The 21,608-nt window shown below is 55.9% G+C and overlaps 3 protein-coding genes and 3 pseudogenes across 3 annotated transcripts; all 6 read right to left on the bottom strand.

Annotated features, from left to right (window-relative positions):
- Positions 1-3,652: 3,652 nt before the first annotated feature.
- Positions 3,653-5,153, bottom strand: LOC142032398 (inositol 1,4,5-trisphosphate receptor-interacting protein-like 1; annotated as a pseudogene).
- A 4,114-nt stretch (positions 5,154-9,267) lies between these two features.
- Positions 9,268-10,216, bottom strand: LOC142032397 (inositol 1,4,5-trisphosphate receptor-interacting protein-like 1; annotated as a pseudogene).
- A 259-nt stretch (positions 10,217-10,475) lies between these two features.
- LOC142032360 (uncharacterized) lies at positions 10,476-14,834 on the bottom strand. The gene is made up of 2 exons (XM_075030997.1): positions 14,436-14,834; positions 10,476-11,345 (listed from the first exon to the last, which is right to left on the bottom strand). Exons 1-2 carry the CDS (start codon positions 14,832-14,834, stop codon positions 10,476-10,478), a joined length of 1,269 nt encoding a protein of 422 aa, XP_074887098.1.
- LOC142032396 (inositol 1,4,5-trisphosphate receptor-interacting protein-like 1) lies at positions 14,638-15,833 on the bottom strand. The gene is given in 2 exon segments (XM_075031036.1): positions 14,638-15,601; positions 15,604-15,833. Coding segments are annotated over 2 exon segments (939 nt in total). The 5' UTR covers positions 15,824-15,833; the 3' UTR covers positions 14,638-14,882.
- A 259-nt stretch (positions 15,834-16,092) lies between these two features.
- On the bottom strand, positions 16,093-20,451 carry LOC142032359 (uncharacterized). Its single transcript, XM_075030996.1, has 2 exons — positions 20,053-20,451; positions 16,093-16,962 (listed from the first exon to the last, which is right to left on the bottom strand). Exons 1-2 carry the CDS (start codon positions 20,449-20,451, stop codon positions 16,093-16,095), a joined length of 1,269 nt encoding a protein of 422 aa, XP_074887097.1.
- LOC142032395 (inositol 1,4,5-trisphosphate receptor-interacting protein-like 1) lies at positions 20,438-21,448 on the bottom strand (annotated as a pseudogene).
- Between the last annotated feature and the right edge of the window lie 160 nt (positions 21,449-21,608).

The raw sequence follows: 21,608 nt of genomic DNA, 5'->3' as shown, positions 1-21,608 counted from the left end.
ATCAAGCAACAAGATGAGATGCTGTTTCCTTCCCTCCATCTATGTTATCAAGCCAATGAGCCTCGTAATGTATTAACCCTACTTGACATTGTGAAACAAGACCTCTGTTTGACTGAGCTATTGCCCTGGTAGTTACGCACAAAGTCTGGCTGCTTTGTTAAAGGTGAAGCCCTGCGAGTGCAGTGCCTGCTTTCCCCAGCCGGGCAGGAATCAGGTAGGACTTGATTCCTGGGCAAGACTTGTGATACTGCTCGAGCCTCACTGCATGTAGTGAGCAGGGTGCCCCAGCCAAAGACCAGCATCTTTAAGGAGGGCTGATGGCCAGCCATTTCAGCGCGCTTTCTGTCCTCTGGTGGGTGAAGCAGTGCCTGGGCAAGGGGATGTGCTGAGGGATGCTGGCACACAAGGTCGCGCTGTGGGGAGTGGTAGCGATACACGGGGATGTGCCAGGGAGCCCCCTGGGCAGAGACTCACCCCTGTGGGGTGCTACCACAGCTAGAAGCCAGCCCAGCTGGAATACGTACAGTGCGCTCAGACACCGAAGGAGGGAGGCTGCTTTTCCCCCAGAGCTCACGTGGAGAGACCAGAGGAAGAACAAATTGCCCATGTCAGTGCTGAGAGCTCAGTCAACTCCTCGAGTACAAGGGTGGCGATTCAACGTATCTGGAGGACTGGGACCTCAGGGCAGTGCCTATGAACCTCGTCCCTGACAGCGTGATGCAGTCACCCGGTGACAGGTATGGGTGGCCAAGGCTGCAAGCGTAGGCAAGATGTGTGAGAATTACCATGAGAATTAGGACTGTGAAAAATCAAATCTCTTCTGGGGACTTAATCAAAGGAAAAGCAACTCTGCCAGGGGAAACAAGCCTGCCATATGAGGCAAGACTGGGTTTGTCTAGCCTTGAGAAAAGAAGGCTTAGGGGAGACCTTATCACCATGTTCTAGGACTTAAAGGGTGGCTAAAAAGAAGATGGAGACTCCCTTTTTCCAAGGAGTCACATGGAAAAGATGAGGGGTAATGGGTACAAGTTAATCCTGGGGAGACTTTGATTGGACAGAAAAGGAAAATTTTTCACAATGAGAACGATCAGCCATTGGAATAATCTCCCTAGGGAAGTGGTGGGTTCCCCAACATTGAAGATTAAGATACTTTTAAGGTTTGGCTGGACAGGGTGCTGGGCCACCTTGTCTAAACCTTGCTTTTGCCAAGAAAGCTTTAACCGGATGGTCCTTGAGCTCCCTCCCGACCTGGTGTTCTAGGATTCTATGAATTGTTTTCCTTTATATCCATCAATATCCCCCTCCCAAAACACAGCAGTTCCTTCCAGTCCACTCAAACGCTAAGAAAAATCTACACCAACCCAGAAAGCCCAGAGGAGCTCTACCGGCTGACTGGGATCGTCCCTCCGGCAACAAGATGGTGAGCAGGTTTGCAGCAACATTTGTGGGAGCTGCCACTGAGAGCAGCTGCGTTTTCCAGAGACACCCTCCGTCTGTAATATGGACGGCCACTTGGCAGCGGAGCAGTTCTTTCCTCCCACACGCAGACCCATCTGGAGTGTACCTTGAAAGCCCTGTCACGACCCGGGCTGGACAGACCTGGGGGGGGGTCGTGGTGAGTTCGGAATTCCCTCGGGCTAAACTGAGGTGAAAGGACACCAAACGATCAGTTCAACGGGTTCTTCGCGGCAGAAGCAGCCTGAACTGGGGAGGCGTTAACAGCAGGTGGCGGGCTTTCTCACAGAGGGAATTGGCGCGAAACCACCTCAGCCACCCCTGTAACCCCCGGCAACCGCCGACGCCAGCTCGGGGAAGAAGGAGAGCCCTCCCGCTGAGGCAGGGGCGCGGAGCGGCCCCCCCTTGCCTTCTAAACTCCTCCTCAGAGAAGAGCCCGGGGGCGGCTGCATCCGCTCCTAGCCCCAGGCTTGGTCAGCGGTTCCATGTCTGAAAGGGATGAGGTGTAGGGGTTATACGAGGAGAGAGAGACGGAGGGAAGGGAAAGAGAACGATTTCGCCGGCCCTGGGCCCGCCGCCGGCCCAGTCAGCCTCGCGGCCCAGTTCCAGTAGGGGCGCGCGTGGGGCTCCCGTTTCTGTCGTTTTATCATCTCCTTGCCCCTCCTTCGGGCGGGCACTCGAACTCGTTAGGCTAATTAGGTGTCCTGTGCAGTTTGTGCTTTCAGAACTTTCGGGAAGTGGGTCGTTGGGCTCGGGGGTCCTCTGGGGAGTAACGTCTTCCCTGCAGGCGTGAGCGTCGTGTGGCCTTTGGCCGTGTGGTGAGCTGCCCTGCTCAGCACATCAGAACAGCCTTGTCAGAACAGGGAGCTGTGCACCCGCCGGCACGGCCTCCCCCTCCTGTTGCTGATCTGGGCCGATCGCTTCTTTTCACCTGCGGTTCCTTGCTGCGCAGGGTTCGTCGTTAGGCAGGGTCCGTCCTTACGCAGAACTTGCCCCACCACAAAGTTTGAGACGTTAACTCCTTCAGTCTCTCACAAGCCCTCAGGTTCAAAAAAGGTCTCCTACCCAGCATAGTGCAGTTTTCCTCTTTGGGGGCAGAAACTAATTTCAAGAGTTAAAACAGAGGGAGTATCAAAGATGCCTTGGCATATGCCGTGGGAAGGAGGGGGTGCCAGAGGCTGTGATGTTTATTGGCCTCTGCCATAAAGAGGGGGAAAATGAAACACCATATGAATACGATGCACCTAAATATTGCCAAAATGGGTGTGTGATAAATATCCAGACAGAAGGAGGCAGACAGCTCCCACATGCTTGCTCTAGCTACGCTAAGTGGTACGTTTCCTGCTAAAGACAATCTAAACCCCAAAGATATGGCTTAAAATCCTAAGGACTCATGAAGGATGAATACGATATCATGAGATGACCAAATGCTACTTGAAAGACACAGTCCTATCAGAGAGAAAGCAAAAGCCAGTAAAGCCAGCCTCAGCCTACCAAATGATTAGGAAGATGTCTGAGTTGCCTTTCTCCCTGCCAGATGTCAGCATTATGAAAACAGGCCTCCTGAAGGTGTCAGCTAGCCAGAGTTTGCAGCAGTGGGAGGAGGGCAGCACCATAACCTGGTAGGGGGGTGATACAGGTATTTACTCAGTGTGTCTTCAGGGTGGTGGAGGAAGCACAGCATGTTCTCCACCAGACACTCCCTCGTGCAGGTTCGCTCCAGCTCCATGCAGATGCAGGATTCTCTCACCCACATCTCCTCCATGGTGACTATAGCAAGGTGGAAGGCGTGCCCAAGGAGAGAATGCAGGGACACAAGCAGGTGGTAGACAGCATTGTCCTCAAGAGGACATCTTTGCGCATGGTGGATGTCCCGGAGGGAATGGCCTCTCTCAGAGAGGGAGGGCGGTCGCTGTCCCCGTGGTATCAGGCATCTCTGTCGCAAGGCTCCTTGCAATGGCCCCTTCGGCTGCATCGGGTCCCACTCCGCAGCGTGTGCTTTTGCTGTGTAGGAAAGCTGGGGCAGCGATTGCCACTGCCAATTGAGGAGCGTGTTCTCCGTGTCCAGCGTGCTCAGTTCCGCAGCACCAGCTCCCCGGGGAGTGACTTCAGGCCTGGCCCTGTGCCTGAAGAACTGCACCTCTGCCATAGCCCAGCTCTCTGGCCACGTCCTGCTGCTGGTAACACTGGCCTCTGCCTACTCGATGCTCAGCAAGGTGTCCAAGCCATCTTGCTGCACCTCAAATATCATCACAATCAGCAGGGGACTATTGGAAGCGTTTGTCAGCCGGAGCTTGCAGGAGCGCCTGGAGGGCAGCACGGTTAAGCGGTGGTGTCTCCACTGAGGCAAAACCTGCCAGGCTGCTTTTACCAAGACCTGGAACCAGCGGGTGGTTTTCTCCATGTCTAGGTAGGGGCCGATGCAGAGGGTGCCTAGGAGGCTGGGACCCTGATTTTTCCTCAGCTCCTCCTTGGGGTGGTGCAGGAAGCACAGCATGTCCTCCACCAGCCGCTCCCTCGTGTAGGTGCACTCCAGCTCCACGCGGAGCCTGGAGTTCCTCGCTGGCCTCTCCCTCCTGTTGCCCAACTCCAGGTGGAAGGCGTGCCCACGGGGGGGCTTCAGGGGCACGAGCAGGTGGTAGGCAGCATCATCCTCACAGACTCCAACCTTCTGAGGCGCTTCTCACACCGACAGCTGGCTTCAGTCGCGGCATAAAACTATTCCTGGAAAGCTTTCGGCACATACGGAGAAGTTCATCTGCCGTCTCATCCACCATCATGAACAATTCTGGCAGGTCCAGGAGGCGCTTGACCGAAATTCTGCCCACATCCACTGCAACACTGGATTTTACTTCTTGCTCCTCCTTATCCGCCTTCTTCCGGAAGCTGGCCTCCTTGCTGCTGCTGCTGCTGCCTGAGAGCTCCTTTTCCTGAGCCACCAGCAGAGCCCAAAGAGCAGGAGCAGGACTCCACCGATGGCCCAGGACTGCCACTGCTGCAAGGCAGCAAAGAGCAGGGCTCCCCAGGCAAAGCCGCTCTGCTCCTGGGTTCCCTGCTCCAGCTCCTGCAGCAGCTGAGTCATCTTCCAGCTCAGGTACTCCCTACTCTGCTGTGATGCCAAGCTGCCTGCTGGCATTAACGCGCAGCACCTGGGAAGCCAAAGCCCAGTGAATCACTGAGACCAGAGCCCACTGCACCAGCTCTTCTGCAAGATGCTCCCCGATGCCATGGCAGCTGAGCTGTCGGCACCCTATGCCTGCATTCCCCGACCCAGAGACGCACGGACACTCACGGACACAGCCTTTGTCCAAACAAGAGATTTATTGACAGCTTTGCGCGCGGTGGATCTCCCGGAGGGAATGGACTCTCTGGCCACGTCCTGCTGCTGGTAACACTGGCCTCTGCCTACTCGATGCTCAGGAAGGTGTCCAAGCCATCTTGCTGCACCACAAATGTCATCTCAATCAGCAGGGGACTATTGGAAGCGTTCGTCAGCTGAAGCTTGCAGGAGCGCCTGGAGGGCAGCACAGTTAAGTGGTAGTGTCTCGACTGAGGCAAAAGCAGCAAGGCTGATTTTTCCAAGGTTTTGAACCAGTCGGTGGTATTCTCCATGTCTAGGTAGCGGCCGGTGCAGAGGGTGCCTAGGAGGCTGGGACTCTGATTTTTCCTCCTACGGTCCACCAGCCGCTCCCTCCTGCGTGTGCACTCCAGCTCCACGCGGACCCTGCAGTTCCTCGCTGGCCTCTCCCCGGTGGTGCCCAACTCCAGGTGGAAGGAGTGCCCATGGGGGGGCTTCAGGGGCACGAGCAGGTTGTAGGCATCATCCTTACAGAGACCCCAACCTCCTAAGGTGCTTCTGAAAACAGCTAGCTTCAGTCGCGGCATAAAACTATTCCTGGAAAGCGTTTGGCATATATGGAGAAGTTCATCCACCATCTTATCCACCATCTCGAGTGATTCTGGCAGGAAGCGCTTGACCGAAATTCTGCCCACATCCACTGCAACACTGGATTTTACTTTTTGCTCCTCCTTAGCCGCCTTCTTCCTGCAGCTGGCCTCCTTTCTGCTGCTGCCTGGCTGACGGCTCCTTTTCCTGAGCCACCAGCAGAGCCCGAAGAGCAGGAGCAGGACTCCACCGATGGCCCAGGACTGCCACTGCTCCAAGGCAGCAAAGAGCAGGGCTCCCCAGGAAAAGCCGCTCTGCTCCAGCTCCTGCAGAGCATTCCGGAAGATGCTTTGCACAACCTTGGCGAAGAATTGTATCACAGCCATGGCCTGCAGGAGGAGGGAGAGAAGGGGTTCAGTGGGGCTGGGAGGGAGGGAGCTGGTGTTGTGGAGTGCAGTGCCTGCTTTCCCCAGCCGGGCAGGAATCAGGTAGGACTTGATTCCTGGGCAAGACTTGTGATACTGCTCGAGCCTCACTGCATGTAGTGAGCAGGGTGCCCCAGCCAAAGACCAGCATCTTTAAGGAGGGCTGATGGCCAGCCATTTCAGCGCGCTTTCTGTCCTCTGGTGGGTGAAGCAGTGCCTGGGCAAGGGGATGTGCTGAGGGATGCTGGCACACAAGGTCGCGCTGTGGGGAGTGGTAGCGATACACGGGGATGTGCCAGGGAGCCCCCTGGGCAGAGACTCACCCCTGTGGGGTGCTACCACAGCTAGAAGCCAGCCCAGCTGGAATACGTACAGTGCGCTCAGACACCGAAGGAGGGAGGCTGCTTTTCCCCCAGAGCTCACGTGGAGAGACCAGAGGAAGAACAAATTGCCCATGTCAGTGCTGAGAGCTCAGTCAACTCCTCGAGTACAAGGGTGGCGATTCAACGTATCTGGAGGACTGGGACCTCAGGGCAGTGCCTATGAACCTCGTCCCTGACAGCGTGATGCAGTCACCCGGTGACAGGTATGGGTGGCCAAGGCTGCAAGCGTAGGCAAGATGTGTGAGAATTACCATGAGAATTAGGACTGTGAAAAATCAAATCTCTTCTGGGGACTTAATCAAAGGAAAAGCAACTCTGCCAGGGGAAACAAGCCTGCCATATGAGGCAAGACTGGGTTTGTCTAGCCTTGAGAAAAGAAGGCTTAGGGGAGACCTTATCACCATGTTCTAGGACTTAAAGGGTGGCTAAAAAGAAGATGGAGACTCCCTTTTTCCAAGGAGTCACATGGAAAAGATGAGGGGTAATGGGTACAAGTTAATCCTGGGGAGACTTTGATTGGACAGAAAAGGAAAATTTTTCACAATGAGAACGATCAGCCATTGGAATAATCTCCCTAGGGAAGTGGTGGGTTCCCCAACATTGAAGATTAAGATACTTTTAAGGTTTGGCTGGACAGGGTGCTGGGCCACCTTGTCTAAACCTTGCTTTTGCCAAGAAAGCTTTAACCGGATGGTCCTTGAGCTCCCTCCCGACCTGGTGTTCTAGGATTCTATGAATTGTTTTCCTTTATATCCATCAATATCCCCCTCCCAAAACACAGCAGTTCCTTCCAGTCCACTCAAACGCTAAGAAAAATCTACACCAACCCAGAAAGCCCAGAGGAGCTCTACCGGCTGACTGGGATCGTCCCTCCGGCAACAAGATGGTGAGCAGGTTTGCAGCAACATTTGTGGGAGCTGCCACTGAGAGCAGCTGCGTTTTCCAGAGACACCCTCCGTCTGTAATATGGACGGCCACTTGGCAGCGGAGCAGTTCTTTCCTCCCACACGCAGACCCATCTGGAGTGTACCTTGAAAGCCCTGTCACGACCCGGGCTGGACAGACCTGGGGGGGGGTCGTGGTGAGTTCGGAATTCCCTCGGGCTAAACTGAGGTGAAAGGACACCAAACGATCAGTTCAACGGGTTCTTCGCGGCAGAAGCAGCCTGAACTGGGGAGGCGTTAACAGCAGGTGGCGGGCTTTCTCACAGAGGGAATTGGCGCGAAACCACCTCAGCCACCCCTGTAACCCCCGGCAACCGCCGACGCCAGCTCGGGGAAGAAGGAGAGCCCTCCCGCTGAGGCAGGGGCGCGGAGCGGCCCCCCCTTGCCTTCTAAACTCCTCCTCAGAGAAGAGCCCGGGGGCGGCTGCATCCGCTCCTAGCCCCAGGCTTGGTCAGCGGTTCCATGTCTGAAAGGGATGAGGTGTAGGGGTTATACGAGGAGAGAGAGACGGAGGGAAGGGAAAGAGAACGATTTCGCCGGCCCTGGGCCCGCCGCCGGCCCAGTCAGCCTCGCGGCCCAGTTCCAGTAGGGGCGCGCGTGGGGCTCCCGTTTCTGTCGTTTTATCATCTCCTTGCCCCTCCTTCGGGCGGGCACTCGAACTCGTTAGGCTAATTAGGTGTCCTGTGCAGTTTGTGCTTTCAGAACTTTCGGGAAGTGGGTCGTTGGGCTCGGGGGTCCTCTGGGGAGTAACGTCTTCCCTGCAGGCGTGAGCGTCGTGTGGCCTTTGGCCGTGTGGTGAGCTGCCCTGCTCAGCACATCAGAACAGCCTTGTCAGAACAGGGAGCTGTGCACCCGCCGGCACGGCCTCCCCCTCCTGTTGCTGATCTGGGCCGATCGCTTCTTTTCACCTGCGGTTCCTTGCTGCGCAGGGTTCGTCGTTAGGCAGGGTCCGTCCTTACGCAGAACTTGCCCCACCACAAAGTTTGAGACGTTAACTCCTTCAGTCTCTCACAAGCCCTCAGGTTCAAAAAAGGTCTCCTACCCAGCATAGTGCAGTTTTCCTCTTTGGGGGCAGAAACTAATTTCAAGAGTTAAAACAGAGGGAGTATCAAAGATGCCTTGGCATATGCCGTGGGAAGGAGGGGGTGCCAGAGGCTGTGATGTTTATTGGCCTCTGCCATAAAGAGGGGGAAAATGAAACACCATATGAATACGATGCACCTAAATATTGCCAAAATGGGTGTGTGATAAATATCCAGACAGAAGGAGGCAGACAGCTCCCACATGCTTGCTCTAGCTACGCTAAGTGGTACGTTTCCTGCTAAAGACAATCTAAACCCCAAAGATATGGCTTAAAATCCTAAGGACTCATGAAGGATGAATACGATATCATGAGATGACCAAATGCTACTTGAAAGACACAGTCCTATCAGAGAGAAAGCAAAAGCCAGTAAAGCCAGCCTCAGCCTACCAAATGATTAGGAAGATGTCTGAGTTGCCTTTCTCCCTGCCAGATGTCAGCATTATGAAAACAGGCCTCCTGAAGGTGTCAGCTAGCCAGAGTTTGCAGCAGTGGGAGGAGGGCAGCACCATAACCTGGTAGGGGGGTGATACAGGTATTTACTCAGTGTGTCTTCAGGGTGGTGGAGGAAGCACAGCATGTTCTCCACCAGACACTCCCTCGTGCAGGTTCGCTCCAGCTCCATGCAGATGCAGGATTCTCTCACCCACATCTCCTCCATGGTGACTATAGCAAGGTGGAAGGCGTGCCCAAGGAGAGAATGCAGGGACACAAGCAGGTGGTAGACAGCATTGTCCTCAAGAGGACATCTTTGCGCATGGTGGATGTCCCGGAGGGAATGGCCTCTCTCAGAGAGGGAGGGCGGTCGCTGTCCCCGTGGTATCAGGCATCTCTGTCGCAAGGCTCCTTGCAATGGCCCCTTCGGCTGCATCGGGTCCCACTCCGCAGCGTGTGCTTTTGCTGTGTAGGAAAGCTGGGGCAGCGATTGCCACTGCCAATTGAGGAGCGTGTTCTCCGTGTCCAGCGTGCTCAGTTCCGCAGCACCAGCTCCCCGGGGAGTGACTTCAGGCCTGGCCCTGTGCCTGAAGAACTGCACCTCTGCCATAGCCCAGCTCTCTGGCCACGTCCTGCTGCTGGTAACACTGGCCTCTGCCTACTCGATGCTCAGCAAGGTGTCCAAGCCATCTTGCTGCACCTCAAATATCATCACAATCAGCAGGGGACTATTGGAAGCGTTTGTCAGCCGGAGCTTGCAGGAGCGCCTGGAGGGCAGCACGGTTAAGCGGTGGTGTCTCCACTGAGGCAAAACCTGCCAGGCTGCTTTTACCAAGACCTGGAACCAGCGGGTGGTTTTCTCCATGTCTAGGTAGGGGCCGATGCAGAGGGTGCCTAGGAGGCTGGGACCCTGATTTTTCCTCAGCTCCTCCTTGGGGTGGTGCAGGAAGCACAGCATGTCCTCCACCAGCCGCTCCCTCGTGTAGGTGCACTCCAGCTCCACGCGGAGCCTGGAGTTCCTCGCTGGCCTCTCCCTCCTGTTGCCCAACTCCAGGTGGAAGGCGTGCCCACGGGGGGGCTTCAGGGGCACGAGCAGGTGGTAGGCAGCATCATCCTCACAGACTCCAACCTTCTGAGGCGCTTCTCACACCGACAGCTGGCTTCAGTCGCGGCATAAAACTATTCCTGGAAAGCTTTCGGCACATACGGAGAAGTTCATCTGCCGTCTCATCCACCATCATGAACAATTCTGGCAGGTCCAGGAGGCGCTTGACCGAAATTCTGCCCACATCCACTGCAACACTGGATTTTACTTCTTGCTCCTCCTTATCCGCCTTCTTCCGGAAGCTGGCCTCCTTGCTGCTGCTGCTGCTGCCTGAGAGCTCCTTTTCCTGAGCCACCAGCAGAGCCCAAAGAGCAGGAGCAGGACTCCACCGATGGCCCAGGACTGCCACTGCTGCAAGGCAGCAAAGAGCAGGGCTCCCCAGGCAAAGCCGCTCTGCTCCTGGGTTCCCTGCTCCAGCTCCTGCAGCAGCTGAGTCATCTTCCAGCTCAGGTACTCCCTACTCTGCTGTGATGCCAAGCTGCCTGCTGGCATTAACGCGCAGCACCTGGGAAGCCAAAGCCCAGTGAATCACTGAGACCAGAGCCCACTGCACCAGCTCTTCTGCAAGATGCTCCCCGATGCCATGGCAGCTGAGCTGTCGGCACCCTATGCCTGCATTCCCCGACCCAGAGACGCACGGACACTCACGGACACAGCCTTTGTCCAAACAAGAGATTTATTGACAGCTTTGCGCGCGGTGGATCTCCCGGAGGGAATGGACTCTCTGGCCACGTCCTGCTGCTGGTAACACTGGCCTCTGCCTACTCGATGCTCAGGAAGGTGTCCAAGCCATCTTGCTGCACCACAAATGTCATCTCAATCAGCAGGGGACTATTGGAAGCGTTCGTCAGCTGAAGCTTGCAGGAGCGCCTGGAGGGCAGCACAGTTAAGTGGTAGTGTCTCGACTGAGGCAAAAGCAGCAAGGCTGATTTTTCCAAGGTTTTGAACCAGTCGGTGGTATTCTCCATGTCTAGGTAGCGGCCGGTGCAGAGGGTGCCTAGGAGGCTGGGACTCTGATTTTTCCTCCTACGGTCCACCAGCCGCTCCCTCCTGCGTGTGCACTCCAGCTCCACGCGGACCCTGCAGTTCCTCGCTGGCCTCTCCCCGGTGGTGCCCAACTCCAGGTGGAAGGAGTGCCCATGGGGGGGCTTCAGGGGCACGAGCAGGTTGTAGGCATCATCCTTACAGAGACCCCAACCTCCTAAGGTGCTTCTGAAAACAGCTAGCTTCAGTCGCGGCATAAAACTATTCCTGGAAAGCGTTTGGCATATATGGAGAAGTTCATCCACCATCTTATCCACCATCTCGAGTGATTCTGGCAGGAAGCGCTTGACCGAAATTCTGCCCACATCCACTGCAACACTGGATTTTACTTTTTGCTCCTCCTTAGCCGCCTTCTTCCTGCAGCTGGCCTCCTTTCTGCTGCTGCCTGGCTGACGGCTCCTTTTCCTGAGCCACCAGCAGAGCCCGAAGAGCAGGAGCAGGACTCCACCGATGGCCCAGGACTGCCACTGCTCCAAGGCAGCAAAGAGCAGGGCTCCCCAGGAAAAGCCGCTCTGCTCCAGCTCCTGCAGAGCATTCCGGAAGATGCTTTGCACAACCTTGGCGAAGAATTGTATCACAGCCATGGCCTGCAGGAGGAGGGAGAGAAGGGGTTCAGTGGGGCTGGGAGGGAGGGAGCTGGTGTTGTGGAGTGCAGTGCCTGCTTTCCCCAGCCGGGCAGGAATCAGGTAGGACTTGATTCCTGGGCAAGACTTGTGATACTGCTCGAGCCTCACTGCATGTAGTGAGCAGGGTGCCCCAGCCAAAGACCAGCATCTTTAAGGAGGGCTGATGGCCAGCCATTTCAGCGCGCTTTCTGTCCTCTGGTGGGTGAAGCAGTGCCTGGGCAAGGGGATGTGCTGAGGGATGCTGGCACACAAGGTCGCGCTGTGGGGAGTGGTAGCGATACACGGGGATGTGCCAGGGAGCCCCCTGGGCAGAGACTCACCCCTGTGGGGTGCTACCACAGCTAGAAGCCAGCCCAGCTGGAATACGTACAGTGCGCTCAGACACCGAAGGAGGGAGGCTGCTTTTCCCCCAGAGCTCACGTGGAGAGACCAGAGGAAGAACAAATTGCCCATGTCAGTGCTGAGAGCTCAGTCAACTCCTCGAGTACAAGGGTGGCGATTCAACGTATCTGGAGGACTGGGACCTCAGGGCAGTGCCTATGAACCTCGTCCCTGACAGCGTGATGCAGTCACCCGGTGACAGGTATGGGTGGCCAAGGCTGCAAGCGTAGGCAAGATGTGTGAGAATTACCATGAGAATTAGGACTGTGAAAAATCAAATCTCTTCTGGGGACTTAATCAAAGGAAAAGCAACTCTGCCAGGGGAAACAAGCCTGCCATATGAGGCAAGACTGGGTTTGTCTAGCCTTGAGAAAAGAAGGCTTAGGGGAGACCTTATCACCATGTTCTAGGACTTAAAGGGTGGCTAAAAAGAAGATGGAGACTCCCTTTTTCCAAGGAGTCACATGGAAAAGATGAGGGGTAATGGGTACAAGTTAATCCTGGGGAGACTTTGATTGGACAGAAAAGGAAAATTTTTCACAATGAGAACGATCAGCCATTGGAATAATCTCCCTAGGGAAGTGGTGGGTTCCCCAACATTGAAGATTAAGATACTTTTAAGGTTTGGCTGGACAGGGTGCTGGGCCACCTTGTCTAAACCTTGCTTTTGCCAAGAAAGCTTTAACCGGATGATCCTTGAGCTCCCTCCCGACCTGGTGTTCTAGGATTCTATGAATTGTTTTCCTTTATATCCATCAATATCCCCCTCCCAAAACACAGCAGTTCCTTCCAGTCCACTCAAACGCTAAGAAAAATCTACACCAACCCAGAAAGCCCAGAGGAGCTCTACCGGCTGACTGGGATCGTCCCTCCGGCAACAAGATGGTGAGCAGGTTTGCAGCAACATTTGTGGGAGCTGCCACTGAGAGCAGCTGCGTTTTCCAGAGACACCCTCCGTCTGTAATATGGACGGCCACTTGGCAGCGGAGCAGTTCTTTCCTCCCACACGCAGACCCATCTGGAGTGTACCTTGAAAGCCCTGTCACGACCCGGGCTGGACAGACCTGGGGGGGGGTCGTGGTGAGTTCGGAATTCCCTCGGGCTAAACTGAGGTGAAAGGACACCAAACGATCAGTTCAACGGGTTCTTCGCGGCAGAAGCAGCCTGAACTGGGGAGGCGTTAACAGCAGGTGGCGGGCTTTCTCACAGAGGGAATTGGCGCGAAACCACCTCAGCCACCCCTGTAACCCCCGGCAACCGCCGACGCCAGCTCGGGGAAGAAGGAGAGCCCTCCCGCTGAGGCAGGGGCGCGGAGCGGCCCCCCCTTGCCTTCTAAACTCCTCCTCAGAGAAGAGCCCGGGGGCGGCTGCATCCGCTCCTAGCCCCAGGCTTGGTCAGCGGTTCCATGTCTGAAAGGGATGAGGTGTAGGGGTTATACGAGGAGAGAGAGACGGAGGGAAGGGAAAGAGAACGATTTCGCCGGCCCTGGGCCCGCCGCCGGCCCAGTCAGCCTCGCGGCCCAGTTCCAGTAGGGGCGCGCGTGGGGCTCCCGTTTCTGTCGTTTTATCATCTCCTTGCCCCTCCTTCGGGCGGGCACTCGAACTCGTTAGGCTAATTAGGTGTCCTGTGCAGTTTGTGCTTTCAGAACTTTCGGGAAGTGGGTCGTTGGGCTCGGGGGTCCTCTGGGGAGTAACGTCTTCCCTGCAGGCGTGAGCGTCGTGTGGCCTTTGGCCGTGTGGTGAGCTGCCCTGCTCAGCACATCAGAACAGCCTTGTCAGAACAGGGAGCTGTGCACCCGCCGGCACGGCCTCCCCCTCCTGTTGCTGATCTGGGCCGATCGCTTCTTTTCACCTGCGGTTCCTTGCTGCGCAGGGTTCGTCGTTAGGCAGGGTCCGTCCTTACGCAGAACTTGCCCCACCACAAAGTTTGAGACGTTAACTCCTTCAGTCTCTCACAAGCCCTCAGGTTCAAAAAAGGTCTCCTACCCAGCATAGTGCAGTTTTCCTCTTTGGGGGCAGAAACTAATTTCAAGAGTTAAAACAGAGGGAGTATCAAAGATGCCTTGGCATATGCCGTGGGAAGGAGGGGGTGCCAGAGGCTGTGATGTTTATTGGCCTCTGCCATAAAGAGGGGGAAAATGAAACACCATATGAATACGATGCACCTAAATATTGCCAAAATGGGTGTGTGATAAATATCCAGACAGAAGGAGGCAGACAGCTCCCACATGCTTGCTCTAGCTACGCTAAGTGGTACGTTTCCTGCTAAAGACAATCTAAACCCCAAAGATATGGCTTAAAATCCTAAGGACTCATGAAGGATGAATACGATATCATGAGATGACCAAATGCTACTTGAAAGACACAGTCCTATCAGAGAGAAAGCAAAAGCCAGTAAAGCCAGCCTCAGCCTACCAAATGATTAGGAAGATGTCTGAGTTGCCTTTCTCCCTGCCAGATGTCAGCATTATGAAAACAGGCCTCCTGAAGGTGTCAGCTAGCCAGAGTTTGCAGCAGTGGGAGGAGGGCAGCACCATAACCTGGTAGGGGGGTGATACAGGTATTTACTCAGTGTGTCTTCAGGGTGGTGGAGGAAGCACAGCATGTTCTCCACCAGACACTCCCTCGTGCAGGTTCGCTCCAGCTCCATGCAGATGCAGGATTCTCTCACCCACATCTCCTCCATGGTGACTATAGCAAGGTGGAAGGCGTGCCCAAGGAGAGAATGCAGGGGCACAAGCAGGTGGTAGACAGCATTGTCCTCATGAGGACATCTTTGCGCATGGTGGATGTCCCGGAGGGAATGGCCTCTCTCAGAGAGGGAGGGCGGTCGCTGTCCCCGTGGTATCAGGCATCTCTGTCGCAAGGCTCCTTGCAATGGCCCCTTCGGCTGCATCGGGTCCCACTCCGCAGCGTGTGCTTTTGCTGTGTAGGAAAGCTGGGGCAGCGATTGCCACTGCCAATTGAGGAGCGTGTTCTCCGTGTCCAGCGTGCTCAGTTCCGCAGCACCAGCTCCCCGGGGAGTGACTTCAGGCCTGGCCCTGTGCCTGAAGAACTGCACCTCTGCCATAGCCCAGCTCTCTGGCCACGTCCTGCTGCTGGTAACACTGGCCTCTGCCTACTCGATGCTCAGCAAGGTGTCCAAGCCATCTTGCTGCACCTCAAATATCATCTCAATCAGCAGGGGACTATTGGAAGCGTTTGTCAGCCGGAGCTTGCAGGAGCGCCTGGAGGGCAGCACGGTTAAGCGGTGGTGTCTCCACTGAGGCAAAACCTGCCAGGCTGCTTTTACCAAGACCTGGAACCAGCGGGTGGTTTTCTCCATGTCTAGGTAGGGGCCGATGCAGAGGGTGCCTAGGAGGCTGGGACCCTGATTTTTCCTCAGCTCCTCCTTGGGGTGGTGCAGGAAGCACAGCATGTCCTCCACCAGCCGCTCCCTCGTGCAGGTGCACTCCAGCTCCACGTGGAGCCTGGAGTTCCTCACTGGCCTCTCCCCGGTGGTGCCCAGCTGCAGGTGGAAGGCATGCCCATGGGGGGGCTTCAGGGGCACGAGCAGGTGGTAGACAGCATTATCCTCACAGACACTCCAACCTTCTGAGGTGCTTCTCACACCGACAGCTGGCTTCAGTCGCGGCATAAAACTATTCCTGGAAAGCGTTCGGCACATACGGAGAAGTTCATCCGCCGTCTCATCCACCATCATGAATAATTCTGGCAGCTCCAGGGGGCACTTGACCGAAATTCTGCCCACGTCCACTGCAACACTGGAATTTACTTCTTGCTCCTCCTTATCCGCCTTCTTCCGGAAGCTGGCCTCCTTGCTGCTGCTGCTGCTGCCTGAGAGCTCCTTTTCCTGAGCCACCAGCAGAGCCCAAAGAGCAGGAGCAGGACTCCACCGATGGCCCAGGACTGCCACTGCTGCAAGGCAGCAAAGAGCAGGGCTCCCCAGGCAAAGCCGCTCTGCTCCTGGGTTCCCTGCTCCAGCTCCTGCAGCAGCTGAGTCATCTTCCAGCTCAGGTACTCCCTACTCTGCTGTGATGCCAAGCTGCCTGCTGGCATTAACGCGCAGCACCTGGGAAGCCAAAGCCCAGTGAATCACTGAGACCAGAGCCCACTGCACCAGCTCTTCTGCAAGATGCTCCCCGATGCCATGGCAGCTGAGCTGTCGGCACCCTATGCCTGCATTCCCCGACCCAGAGACGCACGGACACTCACGGACACAGCCTTTGTCCAAACAAGAGATTTATTGACAGCTTTGCGCGCGGTGGATCTCCCGGAGGGAATGGACTCTCTGGCCACGTCCTGCTGCTGGTAACACTGGCCTCTGCCTACTCGATGCTCAGGAAGGTGTCCAAGCCATCTTGCTGCACCACAAATGTCATCTCAATCAGCAGGGGACTATTGGAAGCGTTCGTCAGCTGAAGCTTGCAGGAGCGCCTGGAGGGCAGCACAGTTAAGTGGTAGTGTCTCGACTGAGGCAAAAGCAGCAAGGCTGATTTTACCAAGGTTTTGAACCAGTCGGTGGTATTCTCCATGTCTAGGTAGCGGCCGGTGCAGAGGGTGCCTAGGAGGCTGGGACTCTGATTTTTCCTCCTACGGTCCACCAGCCGCTCCCTCCTGCGTGTGCACTCCAGCTCCACGCGGACCCTGCAGTTCCTCGCTGGCCTCTCCCCGGTGGTGCCCAACTCCAGGTGGAAGGAGTGCCCATGGGGGGGCTTCAGGGGCACGAGCAGGTTGTAGGCATCATCCTTACAGAGACCCCAACCTCCTAAGGTGCTTCTGAAAACAGCTGGGTTCATTTGCGGCATAAAACTATTCCTGGAAAGCATTTGGCATATATGGAGAAGTTCATCCACCATCTTATCCACCATCTCGAGTGATTCTGGCAGGAAGCGCTTGACCGAAATTCTGCCCACATCCACTGCAACACTGGATTTTACTTTTTGCTCCTCCTTAGCCGCCTTCTTCCTGCAGCTGGCCTCCTTTCTGCTGCTGCCTGGCTGACAGCTCCTTTTCCTGAGCCACCAGCAGAGCCCGAAGAGCAGGAGCAGGACTCCACCGATGGCCCAGGACTGCCACTGCTCCAAGGCAGCAAAGAGCAGGGCTCCCCAGGAAAAGCCGCTCTGCTCCAGCTCCTGCAGAGCATTCCGGAAGATGCTTTGCACAACCTTGGCGAAGAATTGTATCACAGCCATGGCCTGCAGGAGGAGGGAGAGAAGGGGTTCAGTGGGGCTGGGAGGGAGGGAGCTGGTGTTGTGGAGTGCAGTGCCTGCTTTCCCCAGCCGGGCAGGAATCAGGTAGGACTTGATTCCTGGGCAAGACTTGTGATACTGCTCGAGCCTCACTGCATGTAGTGAGCAGGGTGCCCCAGCCAAAGACCAGCATCTTTAAGGAGGGCTGATGGCCAGCCATTTCAGCGCGCTTTCTGTCCTCTGGTGGGTGAAGCAGTGCCTGGGCAAGGGGATGTGCTGAGGGATGCTGGCACACAAGGTCGCGCTGTGGGGAGTGGTAGCGATACACGGGGATGTGCCAGGGAGCCCACTGGGCAGAGACTCACCCCTGTGGGGTGCTACCACAGCTAGAAGCCAGCCCAGCTGGAATACGTACAGTGCGCTCAGACACCGAAGGAGAGAGGCTGCTTTTCCCCCAGAGCTCACGTGGAGAGACCAGAGGAAGAACAAATTGCCCATGTCAGTGCTGAGAGCTCAGTCAACTCCTCGAGTACAAGGGTGGCGATTCAACGTATCTGGAGGACTGGGACCTCAGGGCAGTGCCTATGAACCTCGTCCCTGACAGCGTGATGCAGTCACCCGGTGACAGGTATGGGTGGCCAAGGCTGCAAGCGTAGGCAAGATGTGTGAGAATTACCATGAGAATTAGGACTGTGAAAAATCAAATCTCTTCTGGGGACTTAATCAAAGGAAAAGCAACTCTGCCAGGGGAAACAAGCCTGCCATATGAGGCAAGACTGGGTTTGTCTAGCCTTGAGAAAAGAAGGCTTAGGGGAGACCTTATCACCATGTTCTAGGACTTAAAGGGTGGCTAAAAAGAAGATGGAGACTCCCTTTTTCCAAGGAGTCACATGGAAAAGATGAGGGGTAATGGGTACAAGTTAATCCTGGGGAGACTTTGATTGGACAGAAAAGGAAAATTTTTCACAATGAGAACGATCAGCCATTGGAATAATCTCCCTAGGGAAGTGGTGGGTTCCCCAACATTGAAGATTAAGATACTTTTAAGGTTTGGCTGGACAGGGTGCTGGGCCACCTTGTCTAAACCTTGCTTTTGCCAAGAAAGCTTTAACCGGATGATCCTTGAGCTCCCTCCCGACCTGGTGTTCTAGGATTCTATGAATTGTTTTCCTTTATATCCATCAATATCCCCCTCCCAAAACACAGCAGTTCCTTCCAGTCCACTCAAACGCTAAGAAAAATCTACACCAACCCAGAAAGCCCAGAGGAGCTCTACCGGCTGACTGGGATCGTCCCTCCGGCAACAAGATGGTGAGCAGGTTTGCAGCAACATTTGTGGGAGCTGCCACTGAGAGCAGCTGCGTTTTCCAGAGACACCCTCCGTCTGTAATATGGACGGCCACTTGGCAGCGGAGCAGTTCTTTCCTCCCACACGCAGACCCATCTGGAGTGTACCTTGAAAGCCCTGTCACGACCCGGGCTGGACAGACCTGGGGGGGGGTCGTGGTGAGTTCGGAATTCCCTCGGGCTAAACTGAGGTGAAAGGACACCAAACGATCAGTTCAACGGGTTCTTCGCGGCAGAAGCAGCCTGAACTGGGGAGGCGTTAACAGCAGGTGGCGGGCTTTCTCACAGAGGGAATTGGCGCGAAACCACCTCAGCCACCCCTGTAACCCCCGGCAACCGCCGACGCCAGCTCGGGGAAGAAGGAGAGCCCTCCCGCTGAGGCAGGGGCGCGGAGCGGCCCCCCCTTGCCTTCTAAACTCCTCCTCAGAGAAGAGCCCGGGGGCGGCTGCATCCGCTCCTAGCCCCAGGCTTGGTCAGCGGTTCCATGTCTGAAAGGGATGAGGTGTAGGGGTTATACGAGGAGAGAGAGACGGAGGGAAGGGAAAGAGAACGATTTCGCCGGCCCTGGGCCCGCCGCCGGCCCAGTCAGCCTCGCGGCCCAGTTCCAGTAGGGGCGCGCGTGGGGCTCCCGTTTCTGTCGTTTTATCATCTCCTTGCCCCTCCTTCGGGCGGGCACTCGAACTCGTTAGGCTAATTAGGTGTCCTGTGCAGTTTGTGCTTTCAGAACTTTCGGGAAGTGGGTCGTTGGGCTCGGGGGTCCTCTGGGGAGTAACGTCTTCCCTGCAGGCGTGAGCGTCGTGTGGCCTTTGGCCGTGTGGTGAGCTGCCCTGCTCAGCACATCAGAACAGCCTTGTCAGAACAGGGAGCTGTGCACCCGCCGGCACGGCCTCCCCCTCCTGTTGCTGATCTGGGCCGATCGCTTCTTTTCACCTGCGGTTCCTTGCTGCGCAGGGTTCGTCGTTAGGCAGGGTCCGTCCTTACGCAGAACTTGCCCCACCACAAAGTTTGAGACGTTAACTCCTTCAGTCTCTCACAAGCCCTCAGGTTCAAAAAAGGTCTCCTACCCAGCATAGTGCAGTTTTCCTCTTTGGGGGCAGAAACTAATTTCAAGAGTTAAAACAGAGGGAGTATCAAAGATGCCTTGGCATATGCCGTGGGAAGGAGGGGGTGCCAGAGGCTGTGATGTTTATTGGCCTCTGCCATAAAGAGGGGGAAAATGAAACACCATATGAATACGATGCACCTAAATATTGCCAAAATGGGTGTGTGATAAATATCCAGACAGAAGGAGGCAGACAGCTCCCACATGCTTGCTCTAGCTACGCTAAGTGGTACGTTTCCTGCTAAAGACAATCTAAACCCCAAAGATATGGCTTAAAATCCTAAGGACTCATGAAGGATGAATACGATATCATGAGATGACCAAATGCTACTTGAAAGACACAGTCCTATCAGAGAGAAAGCAAAAGCCAGTAAAGCCAGCCTCAGCCTACCAAATGATTAGGAAGATGTCTGAGTTGCCTTTCTCCCTGCCAGATGTCAGCATTATGAAAACAGGCCTCCTGAAGGTGTCAGCTAGCCAGAGTTTGCAGCAGTGGGAGGAGGGCAGCACCATAACCTGGTAGGGGGGTGATACAGGTATTTACTCAGTGTGTCTTCAGGGTGGTGGAGGAAGCACAGCATGTTCTCCACCAGACACTCCCTCGTGCAGGTTCGCTCCAGCTCCATGCAGATGCAGGATTCTCTCACCCACATCTCCTCCATGGTGACTATAGCAAGGTGGAAGGCGTGCCCAAGGAGAGAATGCAGGGACACAAGCAGGTGGTAGACAGCATTGTCCTCAAGAGGACATCTTTGCGCATGGTGGATCTCCCGGAGGGAATGGCCTCTCTCAGAGAGGGAGGGCGGTCGCTGTCCCCGTGGTATCAGGCATCTCTGTCGCAAGGCTCCTTGCAATGGCCCCTTCGGCTGCATCGGGTCCCACTCCGCAGCGTGTGCTTTTGCTGTGTAGGAAAGCTGGGGCAGCGATTGCCACTGCCAATTGAGGAGCGTGTTCTCCGTGTCCAGCGTGCTCAGTTCCGCAGCACCAGCTCCCCAGGGAGTGACTTCAGGCCTGGCCCTGTGCCTGAAGAACTGCACCTCTGCCATAGCCCAGCTCTCTGGCCACGTCCTGCTGCTGGTAACACTGGCCTCTGCCTACTCGATGCTCAGCAAGGTGTCCAAGCCATCTTGCTGCACCTCAAATATCATCTCAATCAGCAGGGGACTATTGGAAGCGTTTGTCAGCCGGAGCTTGCAGGAGCGCCTGGAGGGCAGCACGGTTAAGCGGTGGTGTCTCCACTGAGGCAAAACCTGCCAGGCTGCTTTTACCAAGACCTGGAACCAGCGGGTGGTTTTCTCCATGTCTAGGTAGGGGCCGATGCAGAGGGTGCCTAGGAGGCTGGGACCCTGATTTTTCCTCAGCTCCTCCTTGGGGTGGTGCAGGAAGCACAGCATGTCCTCCACCAGCCGCTCCCTCGTGTAGGTGCACTCCAGCTCCACGCGGAGCCTGGAGTTCCTCGCTGGCCTCTCCCTCCTGTTGCCCAACTCCAGGTGGAAGGCGTGCCCACGGGGGGGCTTCAGGGGCACGAGCAGGTGGTAGGCAGCATCATCCTCACAGACTCCAACCTTCTGAGGCGCTTCTCACACCGACAGCTGGCTTCAGTCGCGGCATAAAACTATTCCTGGAAAGCTTTCGGCACATACGGAGAAGTTCATCTGCCGTCTCATCCACCATCATGAACAATTCTGGCAGGTCCAGGAGGCGCTTGACCGAAATTCTGCCCACATCCACTGCAACACTGGATTTTACTTCTTGCTCCTCCTTATCCGCCTTCTTCCGGAAGCTGGCCTCCTTGCTGCTGCTGCTGCTGCCTGAGAGCTCCTTTTCCTGAGCCACCAGCAGAGCCCAAAGAGCAGGAGCAGGACTCCACCGATGGCCCAGGACTGCCACTGCTGCAAGGCAGCAAAGAGCAGGGCTCCCCAGGCAAAGCCGCTCTGCTCCTGGGTTCCCTGCTCCAGCTCCTGCAGCAGCTGAGTCATCTTCCAGCTCAGGTACTCCCTACTCTGCTGTGATGCCAAGCTGCCTGCTGGCATTAACGCGCAGCACCTGGGAAGCCAAAGCCCAGTGAATCACTGAGACCAGAGCCCACTGCACCAGCTCTTCTGCAAGATGCTCCCCGATGCCATGGCAGCTGAGCTGTCGGCACCCTATGCCTGCATTCCCCGACCCAGAGACGCACGGACACTCACGGACACAGCCTTTG

The sequence above is a fragment of the Buteo buteo genome, chromosome 6 (assembly GCF_964188355.1).
Source record: "Buteo buteo chromosome 6, bButBut1.hap1.1, whole genome shotgun sequence".
NCBI classification, from domain to species: Eukaryota; Metazoa; Chordata; class Aves; order Accipitriformes; family Accipitridae; genus Buteo; species Buteo buteo.
The sequence above is the reverse complement of the archived record's forward strand: the minus strand, read 5'-3'. Positions and strand labels throughout refer to the sequence as shown.

Bases quoted from the DNA above. Each gene is read 5' to 3' on its own strand.
- LOC142032360 (XM_075030997.1), bottom strand. From the start codon at position 14,834: ATGGCAGAGGTGCAGTTCTTCAGGCACAGGGCCAGGCCTGAAGTCACT. The intron at 11,346-14,435 runs GTGAGAGAATCC...CTCCTCCTGCAG, and splicing joins TCACCATGGAGGAGATGTGG to GCCATGGCTGTGATACAATT.
- LOC142032359 (XM_075030996.1), bottom strand. From the start codon at position 20,451: ATGGCAGAGGTGCAGTTCTTCAGGCACAGGGCCAGGCCTGAAGTCACT. The intron at 16,963-20,052 runs GTGAGAGAATCC...CTCCTCCTGCAG, and splicing joins TCACCATGGAGGAGATGTGG to GCCATGGCTGTGATACAATT.